General features: G+C 41.3%; 1 protein-coding gene across 1 annotated transcript in view; it reads left to right on the forward strand.

Moving 5' to 3' along the window:
- LOC141132330 (sideroflexin-1) overlaps positions 1 to 16,242 on the forward strand; it is a 112,428-nt gene extending 96,186 nt beyond the window's left edge. Inside the window, exon 11 of the mRNA XM_073620610.1 lies at positions 1,838 to 16,242. Within this exon, the coding sequence (XP_073476711.1) occupies positions 1,838 to 1,934 (97 nt within the window). The 3' untranslated portion in view covers positions 1,935 to 16,242. The remainder of the gene's footprint in view (positions 1 to 1,837) is intronic.
- The last annotated feature ends 6,538 nt before the right edge of the window (positions 16,243 to 22,780 follow it).

The following is a 22,780-nucleotide window of genomic DNA, read 5'->3' on the forward strand; positions in this document are numbered from 1 at the left end:
AGCCTTTGACTTCTCTCTCTATTGTAAACCCTTTATTCATGGTGTCTTACAGATCAGGCCTCCATTATAGCACCCTATGCTTTCTTGGGATCTCAATCTAGTCCTCTCTGCTCTGCAGAAACTACCCTTTACAACCCATTAGGGAACCCCCCGGGTGATCTCCCCTGCAAAATGGCTGCCTTGGTGGTTATCACATATATCAGACATGTCTCAGTGGCCCTAAGGAGTCCTTGCTGATCCTTCACAGGGACAAAGTAGTCTTAGCCCCCAAAACCCTCTTTTCTTCCTTAGGTCAGCCTTCCACCCTAATGAAGATATTGTCGTATCTTCCTTGTGACCTGCTCCGAGGCATCCCAAGGAAATTGCTCTCCATTATTTGGACGTAGTCAGGGCTGTCAAAAACTACAGTCTCTATACAAAAGACACTCTTTTTGTCCTGCCAAGAGGGTTTCCAAAAGGACACCCTACCTCCAAGTCCACTATTGCCTGGTAGATAATGCTGTTTATTGTAAGAGCCTATACTCGAATAGATATGGTACCTCCATGACCTTTACATGCTAACTCTACCAGATCGGTGGGGTTTCCTGGGAATTCCACCATTAGGCATCTGCTGCTCAGCTTTGTAAGGCTATCTGGTCTTCGGTTAACATATCCTCCATATTCTGCCAGGTGGATGCCCAGGCCTCTGCAGGTGCAGATTTTGGCCACAAGTTTCTTTCAGCAGCACTCTGAGTTGGGCCTTAACTCCTTTCTGTTTTGTTTAGTCCCTTGGTACAGTTATGTTTGCCTAGTCTCCCATGCCACTGATTAATTGCTTAGGAATGCCTGAAGGTCTATGAATATTCAGCCTTTGTCCTATAATGCACAATTAAGATAAAGGCATTTTGACTTGGCTGTAAATTCCGTATGTTGGAGTACAGTACAGAACACCCCTCCCTCTGTTCCTGTGTTACTCTGCATTGCTTGCTAAAAAGTTGAGACCTTATTGAGTGGGGTAAGATTATAGGGGTATGCTCAAGTTTGGGGGGTGGGGGGTGGGGGGGCTTTACCACTGATCAATTACCTGACGGTAAGCCTATAACCCAGGGTCCCTGAATATCCAGTCTGTGCTCTGTACTATACTTCTATATATGGGATTTACAGATAAATCCAAATTCATTTTCTTATATCTTCCTGGAGTGCAGTTTTAAATGTTACGTTACGCAGTTATGCAGCTGCTAAGTTATTCAGGTGTCACAGATTCAGTGAAGAAAGAAAGGAGGGCGCACCGACCTAGTGCATTACCACTGATAGCGTTTATTAAAAAAGATAAAACAGCAAATGGATACTTACAAACGAGCATGAACAGGCATGAACAATAGCTGCAGGTGAGCAGTGACAAACATCAGTAAGAAACCGGGACCGGACATCAGATGGACTACACGCTTAGGCTCTGAAGAAAGGGGTTCTCCCTCGAAATGCGTCAGCCATTGCCTCATCCATCTGATGTCCGGTCCCGGTTTCTTACTGATGTTTGTCACTGCTCACCTGCAGCTATTGTTCATGCCTGTCATTCATGCTCGTTTGTGAGTATCCATTTGCTGTTTTATCTTTTTTAATAAATGCTATCAGTGGTAATGCACTAGGCCGGTGCGCCCTCCTTTCTTTCTTCTCTTTTTGTAGTCCATGAATACCCATTATTCTGAGGAGGGCTGCAAGACGGTAGATACCACATATTGAGGTTCTAGATACCCGAGCGCAGGAGAGTTTTTTCGTCACAGATTCAGTGTCATCCTTCCTTTTAGTCTCAAAGGTTACCCTGAACCTGTTAATTAATAATCTTTCTGTTTTTGTCTAGCTCAATGTCTGTGTCACGCCTGGAGCCTGAACTTCAAACATACATCAAGGAAAACAATCCAGGGCTGGAGAGAGTCTACTTTAATAAAGGATTGTAATCCGGCCTGTTCATTCACCTCAGGGGGTTGTGTATTTTCTGGAAATGTGTCTTCTTGACCTCATAGGAAAGAAAAAGAAGGTCCTAAACTCCCTTTTACAGAACACAAGATATTTGTTTTTATATGTTTTAAAGAAATGTAGCCTCATGATTTATTTTTACACAAAAGAAAGTTCCAACATGACATTCAATTTATTTTTACAGGATTGACACTTTATCTTGTTAGTTAAAATGTTATTTTCTTTTAGTAATGTTGTCTGTCAGCTTCTTGCCTGGTTTGCATTTGACTGTAGTCAAGAGTGAGACAAGTTAAAGCAGATATGAAATCTTCTATCCAGAAACCTATTGTTCAGTATTATTTTGATTGATCCACTTTCATTTTTGTTTGTTTCACTTCATTTTATTATTTTGCATCTTTTTTGGAGACATCATAACTCTCTAAGAATTGAGCCTCTTTTTCTGATTGGTGCTATGGGTTATTGCACATCATTGCCATTTGCTCTGGGTATTCTATAAAACGAAAGCCTTAAGTGGCAGTCATTTTGGTAGTTGACGAGAGCTCATGACCTATTCCATTTCTTGCGAGTGTTTCTTTCAATGCTGGTTATATTCAAGGTGGGGATAAACAAGGTGGGCAAAATTTCTAGAGTGTGGGAGTAATAGAGTGCGTGGGTTCTACAAAAAATTCCTAAAGTATATATGTCCAAGTGCTTGATACCTGTCCATCAGCCATGGAGAGTAAGACTGTGACTGCTGTGGCACTCTGATATAAGGTCTGCTTAGTTAGCATTAAGCATTCCCAGTACATTGGACAGTCATAGTCTCATCTTTTTTTCAAATTTGTTATTTTGCTAAACCATTTATTGTGGTTGCTGTTGGCCAGCATGTAATCCATTTGTCATGAGGTTTTTGCAGGCAGGGTTCCAGTCTGCTTTATGTCTGCTGCAGAATCACCTATTCTAAAACAATTTTTCTATGGAGTATGAAATAATTTTGCTGGTGATCCAGATTACAGAGAACTTTCTTGTCTACCTGCATACCTGTTTGCAGTCTGAAGCTTAAAGTAGAACTAAATGCAATACTTCTTTTTTCATCTTGGATAGAGTAAGGTAGGGTTATAACCCTTGTCAGGTTTTTTTTTTGGGTGTCCCATTGGGGAGATTTCCCTTCTCTTGCTGTCCTATAGTCAAAACAAGTGAGGAAATTGCTTTAAAGTTCAGGGAATCCCCGACTGTCACCAGTCCTCTTTGGAAGATTTACCCTTTGTTACTGTTAGGCCACTTTCACACCGAGGCACTAAAAATAGCACCTGTAAAGCGCCTCAACTGTCACTCCAGTGTAAAAGCCCGAGTGCTTTCACACTGGAGCGGTGCGCTTGCGGGACGTTAAAAAAAAGTCCTGCAAGCAGCATCTTTGGGGGCAGTTTAGGAGCGTTGTATACACCACTCCTAAAATGCCCCTGCTCGTTGAAATGAATAGGCAGCGCTGGCAAAGTGCCTGCAAAACACTTTGACAGAGACACTACACGGGTGGTATTGACCCCTTCTTCGGCCACTAGCGGGGGTTAAAAGCGACCTGTTAGCGGCTGAAAAGCGCTGCTAAAACTAGCAGCGCTTTACTGATGATGCGCTCCCCACCCTGGTGTGAAACTGCCCATATGGTGAACACCCAGAATTTGGGATTTTCTTTCACTTTTGATGTTAATGATAAACAGGACACACATAAAGGGTAAATCTCCATAACAGGGACACAGACAGCTTTAAAAATCTGACAGGTAGAGGTGCACCGAAATGGAAATTTTGGTACCCAAAATGCAGGATGCACTTGGCCAAAACCGAAAATGACAGTTTTTAAAAAAAATACGTATTTTTGTATACAATTGTATTATATTCAACTTTTTATTTAATATCATGAATTTAAATGAATATGAGTTTGTCGCCCATTATTGTCACCTTTAGCGCACGAAAAACGTATTCCTTTAAATTCTATGTCACCCATGTTACGTTTTTGATGCGTTTTTTGCATCACATGACCTATGAAAAACACACCATAAGCACAGTAAAATGCACAACCGAAATGTTGGTGCATCCCTACTGACAGGTGTACTAATCTCCTTAAAAAAAAAAAGAGCTTTGCCTTTTTAGTTATCCTTTAACAACGCTTACATAAAAAAAAAATTTCTAGAAAAGCAGACAGATTAAAAGGCTACATACCAGTTCTGGGGCAGTAAAAGAGAATTTCCACTTTTACAGAAAAGTATACAGTGTTATGCATTCTGCTTCTTACTTGGAGGTGCTAATCAGTGAGGGTTACTACTATACAGGCTTCTGTCTGTAAGCAGCAGCAGGGATATATACATTCTTTCTTTCAATTTAAATTGGAAGGCCTAATCTTTCACTGCAGGTGAATCCATTATCAGCGCTGTAATCTGCACATCAAAAGGAGATGTGCTAGCTGTCATTGTAGTAAGAACAGGACAACAAAATTGACATTTGGTAGGTTTGGATTTTTTTGTCTTTGAGCTTGGGAGCCAGTTCTCAGCTTGACTTCCACATTTTGAACATATTCTGTTCCTCTAAACACGTGCTTCATCACACTATTAATCCATGAATGTTATGAAACCACCTTTTACATAACCCAGTTTTATTGGCCTTCAAGGGGTAGTGTCAGACAGTAGCCATCTGTGTAATGCCACGTACACACGACCAGACTTTCCGGCAGAAAAGGTCCGACGGAATCATTCCATCAGACATTTCGATCATGTGTGGGCTTCATCTGCCTTTTTCTTTCGAAAATTCTGATGGACCTAGAAATAGAACATGTTTTAAATCTTTCCAACAGAATCAATTCCTATCGGGAATACCGTTCGTCTGTATGCTATTCCGACGGACCAAAAACGACGCAAGGGCAGCTATTGGCTACTGGCTATTGAACTTCCTTTTTCTATTCCCGTCGTACGTCATCAAATTCTAAACGATCGGACTTTGGTGTGATCGTGTGTAGGCAAGTCTGTTTCAGTGGAACTCCGTCAAAAACCGCCAGAGTTCATTCCGACGGAAAAAACGGTCGTGTGTACGCGGCATTAGTGTGACAACTTAACCCCTTCCCGCCGACCGTACGCACATATGTGTACTCGGCTTTTCGGGGTTATACCAGGATGATGCCCGCAGCTGCAGGCATCATCCCGGTACCGTTGTTTCCAGCGGGCGATCGGCTACCCGAGTATAACAACCGATGCGGCTAAAAGCCGCTCGGCTGTTATACCGCAGGAGTGGGAGGGGACATCCCCCCCCTCCCGCCTCCTCCCGCCGCTGTTACCGGGCCTCCCGTGCGATCGGGAGGCCCGGTGTCCAATCGGGAATCTTCGACGGCTGGGGGCGGGCTGGAACGAAGCTGTGAGCGGCTTCGTTCCAGCCTTCTTGTTGTAAACGTGGAAGCGACGTCATGACGTCACTTCCCGTTTACTCGGCTGCCAATGGCGCCGAATTTAAAAAAGTACACAGTATTCAGAATCGCCGTTTTCGGCGATCTGAATACTTTGAAGTGTAAAGGAGGGATGGGGGGTCTTTTAGACCCCCCATCCCTCCATAAAGAGTACCTGTCACCACCTATTACTGTCACAAGGGGTGTTTACATTGCTTGTGACAGCAATAAAAGTAAAAAAAAAAAAAAAACATTTTTAAACACAATTTATTAAAGTACAAAAATAAATAAAATAAATAAAAAAAAAATTTTTTTTTAAAGTGCCCCTGTCCCCGCGAGCTCGCGCAGCGAAGAAAACGCATACGGAAGTCGCGCCCGCATATGTAAACGGTGTTCAAACCACACATGTGAGGTATCGCCGCGATTGTCAGAGCGAGAGCAATAATTCTAGCCCTAGACCTCCTCTGTAGCTCAAACCTGGTAACCGTAAAAAATTTTTAAAGCGTCGCCTATGGAAATTCATAGGTACCGTAGTTCGTCGCCATTCCACGAGTGCGTGCAATTATAAAGGGTGACATGTTTGGTATCTATTTACTCGGCGTAACATCATCTTTCACATTATACAAAAAAATTGGGGTAACTTTACTGTTTGGATTTTTTAAAATTCATGAAAGTGTCACTTTTCCAAAAATTTGCGTTTAAAACACCGCTGCACAAATACCGTGTGATAAAAAATATTGCAACAATCGCCATTTTATTCTCTAGATTCTCTTCTAAAAAATATATATATAATGTTTGGGGGTTCTAAGTAATTTTCTAGCAAAAAATACGGATTTTAACTTGTAAACACCAAATTTCAAAAATAGGCTTAGTCATGAAAGGGTTAAAAATGTTATTTCAAAGTTTTGGTAGAGGTTCATTGATTCATGCCCCATAACAGCATTGCACTGAAAAATATTTCATGTGACTAGAAGATGGTGAAGGTTTGAGGTTTTTCGTATCTTCCAGAGCACAGCATTTTTACACTAATGTTTGCAGAAGTAACAAGAAAAAAAAAAAAGAAGCAGTAAGAAAGTTCTCATTATTCACATTTTGTGGTAAAGTGCGCAATCATGAAATGAGAATTTCCATACCATCCTCTGATTATTAAAGTATAATTGAAGGCAAAACACTTTTTTTGTTTTAGACAGAAGTGGAGAAGGACTAGAACACCAATCAGGTCTGTCTGTGCTCCGGTTAGAAAGATTCACCTCTAGCTGTCCTGTTGACTATTATCACTGAAAGGGAAAGACAATTCAAAATTCTGAGTGTTCCCCAGAACAGGAATAAAGGCAAAATCTTCCATTAGGGGTACTAGTTCTGGAGACCTTAGTGATGACCAGGGATTTCCCTTTCTGTTTTGGCTATAGGACAGGAAGTGAAGGTAAATCTCCCCAAAAGGACACAGATGTCATAACTGACAGGGGTTATAACCCTCCCTTATGCTATCCAAGTTGAAGAAAAAAAATTTTGCCTAGAGTTCTACTTTAACCTCTTCCCAACCACATAACTCATGTATGTGGTGGCAGGAAATGTGGGCTTTAGTGCCAAGCCCCTGTACGTATGCATCCACAGTGATCTGAGGCAGTGGCCAGAGAGCGAATTCCCAGCACACTGACAAGCTATCTCCTGACCGCTATCGAGCATGGCAATTAAATGGAAGCCAGCGGGACGTACTTTTGACCATGCGACAGCTGTGAGAGCCAATCACAGCAGTCACGTGTCTGGAAGCTGCCCCACCTCCCTGCATTAATCTCAAATTAAGAGCCAATAGCAGCTGTCAGGAAGGGGTTAAAGCGAGAAATCTCAGTTTTAAAATTAAAGTAGTATGCATCAGTGTAAATGTATTTATTGGTACAGATTGCTTCAGAAATTGTTGAAGTGTGATATTTTGTTTTACCTGCCAGCAGTGCAACATTTTGGAAGAATTGCCTTCATTGTATTTCATAAGTGCATTTATGTGACAAATGAATTGGACTGAAGCCAGGTGTAAGATTATACATGGACTATTTACTGTTCTCCAAACTGCCAATGTCGATTGAGTAGTATTTGTATTTATTGTATTGTTTTCCAAAGCTTTTCATTGACAGGGTAAATTTTGTACTTGAATTTGGAAATTTCTGTAGTAATTATAGTCCATTTTCAAATGGAGAAACTTTTCAGTGCAACTGTTTTGTTAACTTGAGAGCTGCTGCCAAACCACTTTGGCCCCCTGTCAACTTTAATAATACAGTTTGCAGTGTCCTTTGTAAACTGTTTAAGTGCTTTTTAATGATGCAGTTAAGCAGCCAACAAGCCAAAAACTCTGTTGGTGAAATAGAATAACATTTGCTTATTTTGTTCTTACTAACCCACCTCTGTCGGCAAGCAACACTCAAGGCCTTGAATAAGGTTGAGGCTGATGGGAGTGACCAGACTCTGCTATGTTGTCAGAAGTGGCACTACATTCTGTTCAGAAGTTGTATTAATGATTGAGACCTTCATGAAGCTTTGATAACAGGGTTGCTTAAAAGTTAAAATTTTATAAAAGTTCCATTGTTTCCATATACATATTCGTTAAATTTCCAGCCACACTTGTGCATGCATTGTGTTCATTGAAGTTTTTTGCTTTCAGTGTGTCCTCAATGCATGTCAGAGAGCACAATAATGCACCTGTACTTATTTTTTTCTGGTGCACCGCAAGGTTTTTGAGAGTTGGGGGTCGAGTGTTTTTGTGCTAATGTGTGTTGGGGTGCCATTTAAAAGTGAAAGGCAATGAACCACCCATACACTGCATGCGCTACAGTGCACCTAAACAATTTATTTCAATTACCTGCAGTCTTTATGAAATTCTCATTATCACCCAACTGACAGTGGGAGTGCTTGCCCAGCCCTTTGCAGTAGGAAAGAAAGTGCAGTGATTGACACAGAAAATGGAAGTTCCACTCTACTCTTTACAACACCTGCATTGCATGGGAGAGCCTGATGGAATCCAGTTGACTAAACGATTTTGGTTGACAGTGGCCAACTTATTACCTGAACACAGCCTTTTCTGTTTTTGCTAGAATACCTGTTTAATTCTTTGTGTTCTGGACTTCTGTGCCATTTATTATTTTGTGGGACATCCCTTGTTGTTATCCCTAGAAATAGTCAAAATAATCCAGAGTATTTGTTTAGATTTTAGCTCTTGTTTAGAGCTTACCATGGCCGACCTATTTCTTATCAAATACAATGATTAGTAAGATCTCTCCCCTTTACTGCTAGCATTGTAGTATTGCTGGGACCTGTCATAGTCTTTTCCTCGTTTGAGAAGCTCAAAAGCACTCATCACCGGTTTGTTAGGACACATTCGCACAGGCAGCCACTAACGGTGGAATATTGCTGGGGGAGGAATAGCTGTTTCCCATACACAGGGCCGCTGTTATAAATCATGAGGCCCCTACAGCCTTCCTGACAGGCCCCCAACTCTGTACAGTGGAGCAGCGGCACTGACTTTATCTGAATACGCCCCGCAAATGGAAAAAAAAAAGTCCCGCCTCCTGGGCCCATCTGTTGACCTGATGGGGCCAAGGGAAATGTAATTCAAGCCCTGGTAAGCAAGTAGGAGTGGGGGGGGGGTGCGGTCTAGTGAAATCTATTCATTTAGACAGAAATTAACCATAAAGCTGCCTTGGGCCCCCCTGTTTAGCCAATGGGGCCTGGGCCTAGTGCAACAGGACCGGTTGTACTGCCTTATTAGCAGCCCTGCCCATACAAATGAAAAAACAGCACTGCCATTGTTTGCATGTACCTACTTATCTGGGAAGTGTGATTAGACACACTGATTGGCCCTGGACACAGAAAATTGTGTCCTGATTGACCAATTTGTATGTGACCATAGCACAGAGGAAGTGTTTAGCTGCCTCTGAATGCAGCAGCTTATCCACCATCATTCACTCGTCTGAATGATGTCCTAATCCCTACATAGTTTTCTCCTTACAATTCACAAGGGATGATCAAATCTATTACATTGTTTGCAACTATCAGGCTGTGTATGAGTGCATTTACGCACCCTATTCTTCATCATTTGCTTTAATAAAGTAGTTGCTAACATTGCATTTCTTCCTTTTTAATATTGGACAGTAGCGAACTTTAATTCTCTTTGTGTTTTTAAAATATTGCAGAATAGTAAGCAATAGCACAAGTTACAGCAAAACGGGCGAACATGAAAACATAGCACAGTTTAAGCCCAGGTTCACACCGAATGCGAATGACTGCCAGTCAGTTTGATTTCATGTGTGGCTTGCCGACATCTGTGCGATTTCATGCACAGATGTCAATGCAAGTTGCTCATGAAATTGCCGAAAATAGTGCAGGAGCCTTTTTCAAATTGGTGCAAGTCAGAGTTGCACCGATTCGAATGGTTCTATTGAGGCATAAATAGGGTGTGACTTGTCATGTTATTTTGAACTGTCAAATCGCATGACAAGTTGCACCGGTGTGAACAGGGGCTTAGCTGTCATCAAATACCTTTTTGTTATGGTCTGATAAATATCTGCCCACAGCCCTTCTTAAATGGGCTGACGTCTGCATGGAATGACATCATCTTGCACATGTGCCTTGGGCAACATAATCTCAGAATAAAATCCTGGCTGCAAATTTGGTCCTGTTGGTGAGTTATCACAGGTTATTGTTTTGTTGCTCAACACTGAAAACTGGTTAAATTGTGTTGAGGTTATTTTGAAGTAATAAAGTGAACTGCTGCTCCATGGCCTTGTTTTACGCAATAATATGTTTTAAGGTTTTTTTTCTAGCATAGTTTCTTATGATCAGCCAGTGCTGAATTCTCACCTTTCTTTTTGGTAGACCTGTAAGGCCTCTTGCACAATGCAGCATGATAACCCTCAGTAAAGCATGTTTTTTTTACTAATCTAAAATTCAGCCCATTGTTTACAATGTGCCTGTACACACAGGCGCATAAACAAGCACTGCATATTGATCAGTAAAAAAAAATAAATACAGAAATCTGAATGGCTGGTCAGTATTTTTGTGTGTATATTCGCAAATATGCGCAAGAGCCACGCTTTCTGCTTGTGTGTGCATACTCGCAAATGTGCGCAAGTGGTCTACAGCCCATCCTTGCGTTTTTTCAGGCAAGAATGTCTGATGCTTATTAATCAGTATAGTGTGCAAAAGGCCTAAGGGGTCACTGGCCAACACTAGACTCAATCACATCAGCTTCTTTGTGTAATCAACAAATTTCGCTTGTGCTCAGACACCTTTGTTTTTTAGGGCTAGCAAATGCCCTTTGTAATTGTGGATTGTTAGAAGCAGTTTTTTTTAAAGCCCATTTCCCCACTGTTTCTAAAACTAATGGAAAAAGTTGGTATTTTATTATTAAGAGAGCTGTAAAAAGCTGTTGTCATTCCATTTAAGAGAATGGGGGAGCCAAGGAAATAACAGGAAAATCAAACTGTACAATGTATGGTTTTAGAACAAAAAGCTATGGCAAGCTACATGAAACAAATAGAAATAAGACTACTCCATTTCATGGTCAACACTGGTAGGACTGGTGAGCATCTCCATGCTAACACAAGATGCATTCATTTAACATGAATAGTTGTTGCCCTGCCCATAAATTGGTTAACAGTCCTGCCCTGATATTCACAACTGGTGCCTCAGACTCCTGGGGAAGAGGGGGGACATGGGTAATATGCGCAAACATTACATAGCAGAGCCAACGTATTAAATGGTCCTAGTTCAGAACTGACATTGGGATCTCTGGAAATATGCAGACAAATTAATAGCTTGTGGTGAGAAAAAAAACTTGTCAGCTCTAACACTATATTTTGGTGCTACTTGTAAGAGAACAAAGACTAAGGGAGTGAAAACAGAATCCTTTTGGAATTGTCTTTTTGTGGTGTCCTAGAAAACCAAGGATGAACTCCAGATGTTTAGGGCAGGGTTTCTCAACTCCAGTCCTCAAGGCGCCCCAACATGTCATGTTTTTAGACTTTCCATTATTTTGCACAGGTGATTTGATCAGTTTTGCTGCCTTAGTAATTACCACAGCCGTTTCATCTGAGGGAAATCCTGAAAACATGACCTGTTGGGGCGCCTTGAGGACTGGAGTTGAGAAACACTGGTTTATGGTATGGATTATATAGTAGTAATAAATATTTTTGTAAAGTGTTACATCTATTGTTTTAGTAAAATTAAAGTAAATGTGCTGTGCACAGGTTTAATGAACATGTAATTCTAATATAAGCCAGTCTGATTAATACCAATATTTTAGTGATTCCAAACATTGAGAATATTTATGTGTATAACAAAGTATGGTATGACACGTCTGAAATCATATTTTTTTTTCTTGTCATAAAGCCCCAGAGACCTGCTAAGACTACACTCCGAATTTATGTTGACATTTTGCAGTAAAAAAGTTCATGCTTGATTTTATGGGATCTTTACTGACTCTTGTAAAATCTTTGTTCCATGACTACTGCCAAGCTAGGGGCCAGTGTAGTCAGGCTTTTGTTAATGCAGCACTGCCTTTTTCCTTATACAAGTCAATGGGAACACAAAAGCAGCTGGAAACATGTTGATGTAGCCTAGAGGGAGGTCGACTGCAGGTTAAATAATCCTGCTAATGTACTCCAAATGATCTCGAAAGCTTCTCAAAATGATCCTAAATGCACCTGAAAACAAGCTGCACGTACACATTGACACAAACCCAAAGCTGGTCATCACAGGCCCTAATAAAATGTGAATTTTGAAAGGAGACTTTCTCATTGTTAAAGCAAATTCTTTAAAAAAAAAAAAAAAAAAAGACGACTGCAATGCTCGTGTTTTGATAAAATCAAGTTAGGTCTTAATAGAATTCATTAAAGAATAGGTTATTGCTACAACTAAAACATTTCACAAGGAGGAACCACAGATTACGTCCCAAAAGCCTGACCATACTTCAGAATAGAGGTAAATAAATCTCTATGGGCTGCAGCACATTTTTATGCTGGTTTTACTGTGCCTTGTTAGGATCCACCTACCCATATTTGAAATTTTCCTTTGGCACATGCTACCTAAATGAAGTACCTACATGCTTGTTTTATTAATAGGGGGGCTGATTCCAAGAAGCAAAAGCTGCTAGGCTTCCCAAAAGATGCAAATTACTGAATCATCTCTTCAGCATGCATCAAACAGACTATTGGTTTTGGATAGATTGACACTTAAACATGACTTTCAGTACAACTGCTGCTAGGCAATTCATCTCCAATTGACATTAGTAGAAATGCTGGCCACAGATGATTCTGTTATCAAAAAACAAACCGATTTCCCCCATCCACACAAGCGAGGTGGATGGAGGAATCTTACCCGCTGTGCCATTGTATTTTGACAGTGGTACTCCTCAGCTGTCAGAATACACTAATAGGCTGCAGCTGGCTGATCAGCAAAATGTTTCCAACAGTCCCATTTGTTAGTTAACCGTTAGATCAACTTCTGTTGAGTGGTCACAACCATAAATGGATGAAGATTCGGCCAGTTTCTGCTGTACCAGATGAATTTTGAACCATCCTATAGGCAGTTTAAGGCTGGGTTCATACTACTGCGAGTTGGATGCAGGTCTCCATTTGCATGTCAGGAGATTGTGACCGGCTCTCTATGGAGCCGGTTCACAAATCTCCGGAGTGGCTCCGGTGCGTCTTCTTGTCCATTCCAGGTCTGAATTCAACCAAAAATTCGGGCTGAAATAGGGCCTGAAACAGTGAACAGGGAAGCACCGGACCCCTGCTGTGAGCCGCTCCGTGCTTCAGTGTGAACCCAGCCTAAAGCAGAACTAAACCCTCCAATTCTTTTCAGCCAAGGAAGCTGCCAGCTTAGCCTTTGTTAGTTTGCTGCCATTTGATGGTTTGACGTTTGGTTTGAAGCACAGGCAAAAGTAACAGCATTCCCGGCATGCCGGGAATCTGTTTTTTGAAACCATTAAATCGATGAGCCTGGTTCCCCTTTAAGACTTGTATAATCACACATCTCTCTGCCTTGTTTCCTTTCAAGTGCTGGGTAAAATAGGACAGTTTTACCAGGTATAGCCAAAGTATCGTATCTCTGCTTTCTAGCCTAAATAGTGTCACTATGCCTTTTGTGTACACTTTGATGATGTCATTGTTCGAATGCTGTGCCATAGTAGAGTGCTTCATTTAAATATTAGAAAAAAATGTTTGTAGCTACTTTATATCTATAGACTTGTTTGGATGTCAAAAAATGAATTGAATATATTTTGTCACATTAGAAGTATGAGAGATTTATCTAAGTTGTAGTTATACTGTGGTTCAGTTGGCTACCAGTTAGATATTCAAACAGCTTTGCTTTTTATCTGAAAGACAGTCAGTCTTCCTTTCTCTGAGACTTAAGCCTAGTACACACGGGCCAAACGTCGGGTTCAATGGAAACCGGCCAACATTTGGAAAGTGTGTATGGCAGCTGGTCCGACACTCGAAGGGTTATGACCGAAAACAGTCTGCCGATCAGTGCTCTCAGCCAAAGGCGGCTGCATTTAGGTGAGCTTCAACCTCCCTCTCTTGAACGCAGAAGAATCGCATTCAGGATGGGAACGTTTTGACGACCAGCCATGGGAAAACCCAAAATGCGGCAAATACGTGCTGCTATTTTGCCACGTTTTATGTTTTCTGAACAGCTTTGGTAAATGTAGGCCATTGTACATGAAAACTTGAACTAACAAAACAGTAACACTAGAGTTACGTGTCTCTGGGCTTTATATTCAACAGTTTATTCACTTATTTGCCAAATTCTGTTTTCAAGATACTTATGTGTTGTGATCATACTCAGGACTACTGTGCTGTTGGGGATCCCTGTTCGGTGCTTGATCTGCTGTGACTGAATATTCTTTTATATTAGGCACCTCTGGATACCCTGAACATTGGTTTAGCTTTGTTATTAAACAGCCCAGGCACCCTACAACCTGGTGGTGCTCTACTATACTAATATAAACATCAATTAGGGATTTTTTGCCGCAGTTAAATCACTATTGAAAAAATGTACTGATATTAGGGCAGTTTTCTACTTATCCATGTGGAATAGGAACAGAATAATTTCCAGTGTAGGTAATAAGAATCAGACATCTTCCCTATTATTATCTGTTTTACATCAGGTTTGATATTTAGAGGACAAGTCTGCTATTGCAGGAAGAGTATAAGGAGAGCCTTGCCTGTAATAATCACCTCTGTGCCCTAGTTCTACCAATTAATGTAGTTCTACCAGAAATTAAAGTATAGCTAAAAGACTTTTTGAGTAGAGCGGGATTAGAAGACATGTCAGGTTTTTATTGACGTTTGTGTCCCTGTTGGGGAGATTCAGCCTCTCCATTTCTCTTGTTTACCGTTGTCACTGAAAGTGAAAGAAAATCCCAAATTTTGGTTTGTCACCAGAACAGGGATAGAGGGGAAAACTTCCAATGGTGGCATTAGTTCTAGTGACCCTCATCACAACCAGGGATTCCTCACTTTGAAAGGAATTTTCCCCTACTTCCTGTTTTGGCTGTGGGACAGGAAGTGAAGGGAAATCTCCCAAATTATATGCTTATGGCAAAAAAAAAAAAAATGTTAAGTTCCACTTTAAAGCCTTGCCCTATTCTGTGACAGAGTAAGCCAGCGGAAAAGTGAGTCACATTTTTTTTTAAGGAATTTCTAATCTGTACTTTGCAGGAGTCAAATTTTTAAACAATATTTAATTACATGTATAAGAACCTCCCTCCACAGCACCTCCCGTATAAACATGATAAACCTATCACAGCTTCTCCTGAACTGTATTCACAGTATATAGCTTGTATTCACAAGACCTTGTTCCCTCAGTCCTGTTCCTCCAGTCAGTAGGCTTCTTTGCTTCAGAAACTCGAATGGTGGAGTGGAACCTAAAGGTAGCATTGAGTACCTTTTTTATTGTGAATATAAACTATTGTACATGTTTTTGCTATAAGAGGATGCTCCTCTTATTTTGGACTGCTGAGAAAGTTTTTGTTTCCCATATGTACTGTAGATACTACTTAAGCGTCGCAATTTAAGGGAACCTCCATGAAATTTCTGGAGTTTTTAGGCTTCATGTACACGGAACATTTAAGATCTCTTCTGAATGATTTAACTTGACGGATAGTAATCGACGTTTAAAAACATCCGTTGTGCCAAGTTTACATGCCGCGTTTGCGTTTAGAAGCAATTTTTTCATTGAAAATAGTCAAAATGTATCTCCATTAAAAACGCCTGTAAACTAAACGCGAGTTACTGTGTTTACATGCTGTTACAGGCAATTGGCGTTTCAAATGCCTCTGAACATTCGTACTGAATGCATTTTTGTTGCTTTGCAAAAAATGCTTCTAAACTCAACTGCCTAGAAACGACTACATACGACCCTGTGTACGTGTACTGATAAGATAACATAGAGGAGAGTTCAGGGGCAGCTGAAAAAAAAATGCCAAACTGCTCCTAAATATTCGTTTACCAGCAACAGTGTACAGGAAGCCTTAGCATTTATTCACCGTATAATGTGTTTATTTTATTGTCATTTCAGTTTTTGTAACCAAAGACCATCAGTCATTCCCAAAGCTTCAGTCTACAGATATATTTTTAAGATTGTTTCATAGTATTATTCAAGAACAAACAGAGAATGCAAGTCTTACATAGTTGTGAATGTTCTAGAAAAAACGTTTTTAACAGTAATGTGCAATAAGATCTACAGCTGGGTTCAAAAGAGTAACTTTATTTTAATCTAAACAATGTTAAACCGTGAATAACTGGAATTTATGTTTCCATTTAAGTATTAGTAGAGAATTGTTCTATCTGAATTGAAGTAGTTAAACAATAAAAACAAGACTGGAAATCCAACTTGTCTGTGTAGTACTGTTCGTTTATTCACCTCACACACCACACTATACACAATGAATTGTACTAGCAGTTTACCTGAGGTGCCACAATTGGATGAACCAAGAAAGTTTTTTTTTTTACTCATTTGTACAAATCAGCTATTTGCTTTGGACCAGTGCACTGAACTTTTATCCATTCTTGTGCAATCTGGTTAAACAATAACATTTATACAAGTGATAAAAAGAGGGGGGGTTTTTGGGACTTTAAATGAAGCATGTAAGTGGATGCAAAAACGCACTGTGGGTCTGTAAAGTGTTATTACATATACCAATACAGATAAAGTAAAACTACAATGCAGATGAAATATGTATAAATGGGTCATAAATTTCATTATATATATATATATATATATATATATATATATATATATATATATACACACATATGTAGTAACATAACATAGAGGTACAAATGGCGTCATGCCCACTATTGACCTCCATGATCACATGATATAGCCCAAAACATGGTTGGTAAAATTGCAACATAATCAGACATAGTTGGTAAAGGAGTAAATGTAGTTGCATACGATGATGTAACTGTGGCATCAAAGAAATCTCGATGCATTTAATGGATGTGTCCACTCATCAGGAGCGTATGCTACAGAAATATCTATGGAGTATATATAGATATAATGAACATCAGTCTGACTAGAAGAAAAAGGAAGTATGAAAGCGGCAGATAAAGAGTAGACATCCACCCATACTTACAAGACTGGATAGTGGGTGTGGCATGTGGTGGCAGGCACAAGGTGGAATGGTTGCATCATCTCTCATGGGAGCTGAGGCGACAATATACCATGGCATTAGGATCAGGTGATGTTGAAAAGTGAAGTGTACCTGGGAATTTATTCCCCACGTGGAAAACGGTGATGGTATGCGACTCATCAACCAGGACCTCTGGGAACAAAATATAAATTTTGTGTGCAAGTATATCAATAAATAGTATATATAAGTGTAAGCAATATTGAACCCAGTGTAAGGTCTAAAAAAGTGATGAAGGTAATATAGAAGGCGATGGTAAGCCCGTATCTAGAAGTGAGTGATAAGATGACCTAGGTGTACACCCAAATAGTGAAATATACTCCAAAAGAGAGGAAATGGTGAGTGAAATGGGAAAGAACTGACCACCAAAATAGATACCACAGTCCAAAAAAGGGGCCTACCGTGATGCTGCCTAGAAGCCACACCAGCAAACGCAAAGTCCAGCTGGTGTGTGGAACCCCAGAGGTAGCAAGCCAAAGTGAAGGCTTGCTTACCCTGAGGGGTATATATGCCGCCAACGTCATGCTAGCGAATGTGGAGGGGAAGGCGTCAGCACCTGGGTGGAATAACCACTCAGCAGTTGGTGCCAAAAAAGCTCCCTCGTGTAAAGCGCTGATAGAACACCACAAGGCGTCAGCACAGTGATGTCCATACTAACGTCACATGCACAGCGCCGGAGGCCTGGCGTTGATGTCGTCCGCCCGAACCAACCTGCCAGGGGAGAGGGAGAACCCACGATGTGCATCGCAGCTCCTAGGACATAAGGGATCACAGTGAATACCACATAACCAGCCAAGCCACATGAAAGCACAGCACTATCCAGATTGTAAAAATGAATGAGCTATAAACAAATGTGTGTAGTAGTATAGAAAGCACTCGAAGAGTGCCAGAAATGTTGCTAGTGAGTGATCATATGTCCACACATCGTAAGTAACAGATGTGAACAGCTTTGACATACAGTATAGTGATATATCGGAGTTTGCTGTCCATGGTGGCATGCTTCCATCCCTGAATTTGGTATGCAAAGGAAAAGGTTTGAGATTTTAAATGAGGTATAGAATGTGTGAGTCCAATGCCAATGTTCTGAGATGGTTGGTTAAAACACTGTGCATAAAACTTTATTTTATCAACATACTATTATTCACTAGACTGTACTCTAGGGAGTGTGTGTGTGTGTGTGTGTATATGTGTATGTATATATGTGTGTATATATATATATATATATATATATATATATATATATATATATATATATATACATACAGTGTGTGTGTGTATATATATATTTCTACGTAGTTGCGTTGGTCCATGTCGGACCAATGTAAGTTTGCATGGGCCATACCTGGAAGCTGGACACCACTGTAGGAGGCACAGGTACTACAGTGATCGCCACTGAGCAAGCAGCCTTCTGTGTTCACAAAGTAGCAGGGCTGCCTAGAAGGTAGCAGCATTCCTGCTACAGTGATTTCCAGCTTCCAGGGGAATCTTCCACACATGCATGCTTACTTTGGTTCGAGCTGCACCAATGTAACTATGCAAAAATATGCATATCTAAACTTAAAATATAAACCAATCGGTGCAGCACATCTGCTTTCATCTGTGTCTTTTAAACACAAAAAAAGTAATACAAAATAATTGTAGTCGGTGAATTAAATATAGTGAAAAAATAAAGTGTCTATAAGTTGTCCTAAGACACAAAAAAGTGGTGACTGACATGAACAGCAACACAAGGCTTACCGAAAGCCAGTGACCCCCTACTAAGTGTCGGCTGCGTATACGTTATAGCATGTGTGTGTGGCTCCGCCCTATGCGTTTCATCACGCGTCATCAACAGGCCCCTCTGCATAAGGCGGAGCCAAGCACATGCTACCTCACATGCACAGCCGACTGTTTCCCATATGGCATTCCTGTGACATGATTTTAATGTTTGATGAAATGTAAGTGCATCCTCTCTTTTATTGTGGAAGTTTTTTACTTTCATGCATTCCACAATCCTTCTCGAGTCATTTGACTAAGCTGGTTATGAGAGGAGCCTCTGTGTAACAGCAAAGGGAGTTGTGCTTGAATCGCTTCCACTTAGTTATTTATTTTATTTCAGGTACTTGTATCTCACCTTCAATTTACGCAGCGCTTTACATACACATTGTACATTCACATCAGTCCCTGCCCTCAAGGAGCTTACAATCTAAGGTCCCTAATTCACATTCATACATACACATACTAGGGCCAATTTAGACAGGAACCAATTAACCTACCAGCATGTCTTTGGAGTGTGGGAGGAAACCGGAGTACCTGGAGAAAACCAACGCAGGCACAGGGAGAACATGCAAACTCTATGAGCTATATAAAGATTGCATCCCCTGCTATGGAGTTTTGTTCTACTGTTTAGCCGAAAGATGGCTACAGCGCAGGCGCACATGGATGTCCTCCTGTCCTTATGCTCTCATGGTTCAGAGAAGTAGGATCTCCCAATCTATGGATAGTGTAGGACCCACTAATCATGGGGTACTTTGTCACAGTAAGTGGGCTTAGCACCATATAGCAATATGGTGTGACCAAATCCCCATATTTTTTGATAATATTTTTTGAAATTGTCTAGGTGTTTTAAACTAGCCCTGCTGGAGGTAAATGTCTTTTTTGCATGTGTGCGCTGTAATATTTTGCTCTGCTGTATGGTCTTATGGCTGCACCAGCTTTAATGCATCTTTTAGGGTGTGCCCCCCAAATATCTTGTTTGTCTCCTGTCCTTATGACTCGGCTGATCACAGATCAGGGTAAATGGCCAATCAGAGTGGCCCTTTACCGCATGATCAGCTGTCACCCAATGACAGCTGATCAAAGGATGTAAACACAAACCGGTTATCGGCTTTTCTTTCTTTGCACTGACTTGTTAAAGGGACATCGGTCCCAGCAGTGCCAATCAGTGTCACCTATCAGTAAAGCCTCATCAGCGCACATCAGTGAAGGATAAAAAATTACCTGTTTGCAAAATTGTATAACAAACTATAAAAAGAATAGTTCCATAATTTTTGGTCTTTTTTTGTTTGTTTAGCAAAAAATAAAAACCCAGTAGTGATTAAATTGCACCAAAAGAAAGCTCTATTTGTGTGAAAAAAAAAATGATAAAAATGTCATATGTGTACAGTGTTGCATGACTGCGCAATTGACATTCAAAGTGCGACAGTGCTGAAAGCTGAAAATTGGCCTGGGCAGGAAGGAGGTAAAAAATGGATTTTTAAAACAGCTTACCTGTAAAAATCTTTTTCTTAGAGTACATCACGGGACACAGAGCACCATAATAATGACTATGTGGGTTATACGCTTACCTTTAGGTGATTGGACACTGGCGACCAATAGTAAGACGGTTCCTCCCATATAACCCCTCCTATACCGGAAGTACCTCCGTTTTGTAGCAAGCAATGACGATCCCAGAAAGAGGGGAGGGACCTCTGTGTCCCGTGATGTACTCCAGAAAAGGATTTTACAGGTAAGCTGTTTTAAAAATCAGTTTTTCTTTATCGTACATCACGGGACACAGAGCACCATAATAATGACTATGTGGGATGTCCTAAAGCAATGTACCTGAGGGGGGGGGGGACACCTTATCTCTAAGCCCAATGGGCCTGAGACTATAAAGCTACCTGCCCATGATGCACTAATCCCTCTAGTGGAGTGTGCTTTAAAATCCCGGGGTGGAACCCTGCACTTTATACGAATGGATAATAGTCTGATGAATCCACCTGGATATAGTTGAACTTGTTGCCGGCTGTCCTTTTTTTAGGACCTTCAGGCAAGACAAAAAAGTCAGTCTTCCAAAAGGGAGCTGACATTTCCAAGTAATCTTTTATCGCCCTCACCACATCCAGTGAGTGAAGCGACCTTATCTCCCTAGTCTTAGGGTTTGGAAAAAAGGAATGTAAAATTATATCCTGATTCAAACGAAATTTGGAAACCACCTTCGGCAGAAAATCCGGATGAGGGCGCATGACCACTCTGTCCTGATGAAGAATCATAAAAGGTTCTTTACAAGAAAGGGCGGCCAATTCTGACACCCTTCTAGCCGATGTTATAGCCACCAAAAAAACTAATTTTCTGGTCAATAGGACAAAAGGAACATGCCTAATAGGTTCAAAGGGTTGACTCTGTGAGGCTGACAGTACCAAATTTAGGTCCCAGGGACATAAAGGTGGTTTAAGCGGCGGCCTCAGGCGTGCTACTCCCTTGACAAAGGTTCACACCAAAGAATGGGATGCAATTGGTCTTTGGAAAAAAAACGATAAGGCCGAAATCTGTCCTTTAATTGTCCCTAAAGGGAGCTGTAAGTCTACTCCTGCTTGAAGAAAGGCGAGAACTCTTCCAATCGTATACCTACGAGGGTTCCATTTTCTTTCCTCACACCAAGAAATGTATGACTTCCAGACTTTATAATAGATAGCTCTAGAAACTGACTTTCTAGCGTTTACCAAAGTAGACAAGACTGAACCCATAATACCACGGTCTTTCAATAGTCTGGTCTCAATAGCCAGGCCATCAAATTAAGCAACCGTAAAGAAGGATGGAATATGGGCCCTTGAGACAACAGGTCTGGACGGCAAGGAAGGACCAATGGTCCCCTACTGCCAACCTCACAATCTCCGAGTACCAGGATCTCCGGGGCCACGCTGGAGCCACTAAGATCACCGGATTTCGTTCCTCCTGTATTCTGCGTAGTAAGTGCGGCAGAATTTGGATCGGAGGAAAGGCATATATCAGAGAATACTGATCCCAAGGAACTACTAATGCGTCTATCCCAACAGCCAGTGGATCCTTGGTCCTGGATACAAGCCTGTCCAGCTTGGCATTGAATCTGGATGCCAGCAGATCCACATCTGGGGTCCCCCAGTATTGGCAGATCTGTAGAAAAACCTCGGGATGCAGGGACCATTCCCCTGGTAACAATTTCTGGCGACTTAGGAAATCCGCCTGCCAATTGTCCACCCCCGGAATAAACACCGCTGACAGAAACGGCACATGTTTTTCTGCCCAAGTCAATATATGATCTACTTCTCTTTGGGCTGCCCGACTCCTGGTACCTCCCTTGTGGTTGATATATGTCACTACCGTGGAGTTGTCAGACTGGACTCTAACAGGAAGACCCCACAATCTGGATGTCCAGAATCGCAGAGCCAGACGAGCTGCCCGAATCTCCAATAGATTGATGGGCAGGGTCCTTTCTGTCTGTGACCATATTCCCTGAACAGACGCTTCCTCTAGGACTGCTCCCCAACCGAGAAGACTGGCGTCTGTGGTTATGACCTTCCAGGCTACCGGTGGGAAAGATTTCCCTCTTTCCAAGTTGCTGGTTCTTGACCACCAAGAGAGGTTCCATAGAACCTGTGGAGATAGAACCATAGGCTGATCCAGGGTTCGAGCTGACTTGTCCCAGGCCTTTAGAATACTGTTCTGGAACACTCTGAAGTGGAACTGTGCATATGGCACTGCGTTGAAGGATGACACCATTTTGCCTAGTAACCTCATGCACAGCCGAATAGAAGGTGTTAGTTCTTTTTTCACCTTCTGTACAAGTTCCACTATGGAGGCAACCTTTAAGGGAGGAAGAAACACCTTTTCTTGGGCGGTGTCCAAGACCAGACCCAGATACACCAAGGCTTGGGTCGGACAAAGAGCTGACTTGTCCATATTTAGCATCCAACCTAGGCATTGTAAAACCCGTACTGTTCTTGACACGTTTTGAACCA

Source organism: Aquarana catesbeiana, linkage group LG03 (genome assembly GCF_042186555.1).
Source record: "Aquarana catesbeiana isolate 2022-GZ linkage group LG03, ASM4218655v1, whole genome shotgun sequence".
NCBI classification, from domain to species: Eukaryota; Metazoa; Chordata; class Amphibia; order Anura; family Ranidae; genus Aquarana; species Aquarana catesbeiana.